Here is a 4,087-nt window from a genome sequence, read left to right as displayed (position 1 = left end):
TATAACATTCTCCTTGAAGTTCAAGTATTTTTATTTATTTGCTTGCTTGTTTATTTTTATTTACAGTCCATGACCAATATTTAAAAGAAAACGATAGAAGACAGGCACTCAGAGGAGTGAATATCTTAGTCTCTACTGTACTGTATATGTGTACTTTATCTGTCTTTGTGTGTGTGTGTGTGTAACCCAAATTGGGTCAATTAACGTCCTTCTTATAAGTGTTTACTTTCCATTTCGTAATAATATTTCTCAAATTAACAGTGGTTGGGGTTGTTTTGAATGCTGGTTCTTAGATTTAACATCTACATTTTCAAACTCTACAATCATACTTGCCATTAACTTTAATGCTACAACTGGACAACACAAGAAGGTTCTTTTTCAGCAATATAAAATTGCATGCTCCTCATGAACCAGTTTGTCTTCCAGAAAATCTAAAGATGCTGGGTTTAATACAGGGGGATGGAGACTGGGGTAATTGACATTAAAACATGACTTGAAGATCCTTCATATTTTAATTTATTTCTGACATTATTATAAATATTTACATTCCAGACCACTGCCTACCAACTCTTAAACATTTTATAAGCAATACATTTGTGAAGACTTGTTACACAGAAGAACAAATTGATTTATTCTCAGTTGTCCTAGAGGCAGGACCAGAACCGCTGGGTTAAAATTACAAGTAAGTATTTTTAGGCTAGATGTCAGAACCATACAAGCTATCAGCCAACTACCAGAGGAAATGATGAGTTCCCTTTCACTAGAGGTCTTCAGACAGAGGTTGGATGATCATCTGTCAGAGATGATCCAGTGAATCCTGCTCTGAGTGGGGATTGGATTATATAACCTCTAAGATATCTTTCAGCTCTATGATTCTATGACTTTTCCAGATCATAGTGTACCAAGCAGGCAGTTCTTTGCCATTATTTCTTTGGTTCAACTTCTTATTTTCTTTTTAATATATTGAATTATATATTAATAAGCACAAAATTCAAAGTATTTAATTTCTAAAATTTGTTTAAAAAATTTAACTCCCCAAAGAGGCAATTACTTTTGAAGTTTTAAGCATACCAGTCATGGAGATTATTTTCTCTCTATCTTTCAAACCCATATTAAACTATAATAACTCCATTTTTGAAGGAGTGTTTGATGGATCTGCTACTCTCTTAAAGATTAGTAGCTCTTCCTGAATTATTGTCATTGTTTGCAGATGTTCAGAGAAGATTATGGCTACATTATATACAAAAAGACTGGCCAGGCTCCTTCCTATTCACATTCAGAGCTTTAATATGCTGATTATCTCTAGTTTTTATAAATAATAATAGTGAACAATAATAGTGAAAGTGGGCAACCCTACTTAGTACCTCTAGTTATGAGAAAGTATTTTGAATTCGGAGAATTTAACTGAGTAGGAGCTAGAGATTTACTAGGTAACTGTTATATATTAACATGTTTTTCCTATTATTTGATACTTTTCTATTAGTTTAAACAGATCTTGGATTTCAAGTATGAATGTGAGTCTGATGTTCACAGAACTGAAGACAGCATTAATTGGCATGTCAGCACTGATAGACATGCACATTTACAAGCTGCGTTTTGTTCCAAATTCTTGGAATTGTAATCCCAAGGTATTTGAAAGTCTCTGGTTGAGAAAATCTTCTTTAGCTGGGGGTGGAGGGCAGGCAGAAGCTATGGGGGTGAGAAATAATACTATTAATTTCTTGTTTTGGCTTTCCCTTCCCTTGGAAGCAAGTTATATCTGAAGAAAGAATGCTGCCTCATGGAATGAATGTGTTCTCTCCCCCTCCCGCCCCCCGCCTCTGTTTGCAGATAAAATGGATTTCCGGAAAAAGAATGGTACAAGAGTCAATGAATTCCTGTTGGCAGCCATTTCTCCCACATGGGAATCCCAAGTTGCTCTCTTTGTGGTCTTTCTCCTTGTCTATGCAGTGACCCTCATAGGAAACACCCTCATTGTGGTAACAGTGGGGTCTGCTCCCCAACTACGCACCCCCATGTACTTTCTGCTAGGGAATCTCTCCTTCCTGGATCTTTGCTACTCTACGGTCACAGCTCCCAAAATGCTGATGGACTTTTTGGCTGAGAAGAGGAGCATCTCCTTTGATGCCTGCATGGCCCAGCTCTTTTTTCTCCACTTTGTGGGTGCTGCAGAGATGTTTCTCCTCACTGTCATGGCCTATGACAGGTATGTGGCCATTTGCAAGCCTTTGCATTATCCTAGTATCATGAATAGGCAGCTCTGTAGTTGGCTTGTGGCAGCTTCCTGGATGGGTGGTTTAATCCACTCTACAGTCCAGACCATCCTCACCATGAGACTGCCCTTCTGTGGGCCCAACTGGGTAGACAACTTCTTCTGTGATGTGCCACCGGTCATTAAACTGGCTTGCACCAACACTTATGTCATCGAGCTCCTCATGGTCTCCAATAGTGGCCTTATCTCTACTGGCTGTTTTGTCATCTTGTTGACCTCCTACACCACCATTCTGGTGAAGATACGTTCCCCTGATGGGCGCCGCAAAGCCCTCAGTGTCTGTGCCTCCCACCTAACTGTGGTGACCTTGTTCTTTGGACCTTGCATCTTCATCTATGCTCGGCCTTTCTCCACTTTCTCAGTGGACAAACTGGTCTCACTTCTTTACAATATCATCACTCCCATGTTGAATCCCTTGATCTACACCTTGAGAAACAAAGATGTGAAGATGGCCATGAGGAAACTGAGAAGCAAGGAAATAATTGCTGACAGTGATGGGAAATAGATGGAAATCCAAATAGCCATTCAGAATAACAGTTTTCCACCTAAGCTGTAACCTACTTCTCATTCATAACCACATCAATTTATTGATTACCTTTATTTCTATAAAAACAACTGTTTATATATATATATATATATATGATAATTTTTCATAAATATTTATTTATATTTCAAATATGTTACTGTGGGGTGACTCTGGGTGGTTGACAGTAAAAATAGAATAAATATTGATTAAAATAGATAAAAATTAATTAATTAAAATATAATAAAAAGAAAAAGCAATGAACTTTATTTCAGTTTACAGCTGAGATTAAACCTTTTTTCCACCTTTTTTCTTTGTTCCTCCATTTTTCTCTGATAATAATAATAATTTTATTGAAATATAGAGGAAATGTTGGAATATGTTCTTCAATAACTTTGATTATAGCAGATTGTGAATCTAAATTTCATTTTTATTTTTTTTCTGGAAAGTTTATTTTGGGGTATTTATAGTCTTAAATGGTTGTGGCAAACACCTTTTTCCTTTCTTTGTTTTTATGAATTCATCTTAACGGTAGTTTCTTTCACAATATGGAATAGTAAGACATTAGGACCTCCTTCTATGTGCAGGGAAATCTTACCTAGATTGAAAAAAAGAGAACTGAACTTCAGTTGCTTTCTTACAGGATAAACAGCTTTTACAGAGCATTTGATTGAAGCAATTGTATGTAAGTGATAATATTTAATGAACAAAAGGTGATGAAATTTTGATTAGTAAATTTTTCAAACTGACGACTGAAGAAGAAATAGGTGGAGAAGGTTGGGGTTTTTAAAAATTGTCATTGTTAGACTAGGAAATCAGGCTTTAGAACTGATGAATTTATAAGGCCCAACTACCATTCTTCAGAAATCCTTCAAGTCTGGTGATGATTTCATACACACATCCATGTAGCTTTCAGGGTAGTGAAACTTTTCGTACATTACTATTTTGATTCTTTGAACATTGAGTCAGTGGGTCATATAATAGTTAGAGGAGATCTGAACCAAATTATAGAACTTTTTTTATACTGCAGTATCTCCCATCCAAATTATATTCTCAGATTTGCAAATTTAACCTAATGAACATTTGACATTCTTTTACTTCTTCAGAATATGAATAGATTTTCTTGTCTTCTATGCATAAAATCATTTTCATTTAAAATTTTCCTTTGGCATGTAAAGTTAAGGCATGAGAAATAATGTAACTATTTCAAACCATGCTCTTGAAAACTGTAATTTATATACATTTTCAAAGTAACCTTTGATTGTATCCTTGTTGAATGATAATTACTTTTT

The 4,087-nt window shown here is 35.6% G+C and overlaps 1 protein-coding gene across 1 annotated transcript; it reads left to right on the top strand.

The window, feature by feature from the left end:
* The first annotated feature begins 459 nt into the window (after nucleotides 1-459).
* Nucleotides 460-2,777, top strand: LOC103059045 (olfactory receptor 4Q2-like). The gene is made up of 2 exons (XM_025175953.1): nucleotides 460-471; nucleotides 1,854-2,777. The coding sequence occupies exons 1-2, from the start codon at nucleotides 460-462 to the stop codon at nucleotides 2,775-2,777; spliced, it is 936 nt and encodes a 311-aa protein (XP_025031721.1).
* The last annotated feature ends 1,310 nt before the right edge of the window (nucleotides 2,778-4,087 follow it).

The sequence above is a fragment of the Python bivittatus genome, unplaced genomic scaffold (assembly GCF_059951505.1).
Source record: "Python bivittatus isolate LINGU-HERP-01145 unplaced genomic scaffold, Pbiv_v1 ctg000430_np1212, whole genome shotgun sequence".
Lineage (NCBI taxonomy): Eukaryota > Metazoa > Chordata > Lepidosauria > Squamata > Pythonidae > Python > Python bivittatus.
This window is presented reverse-complemented; position numbering and strand designations above follow the sequence as displayed.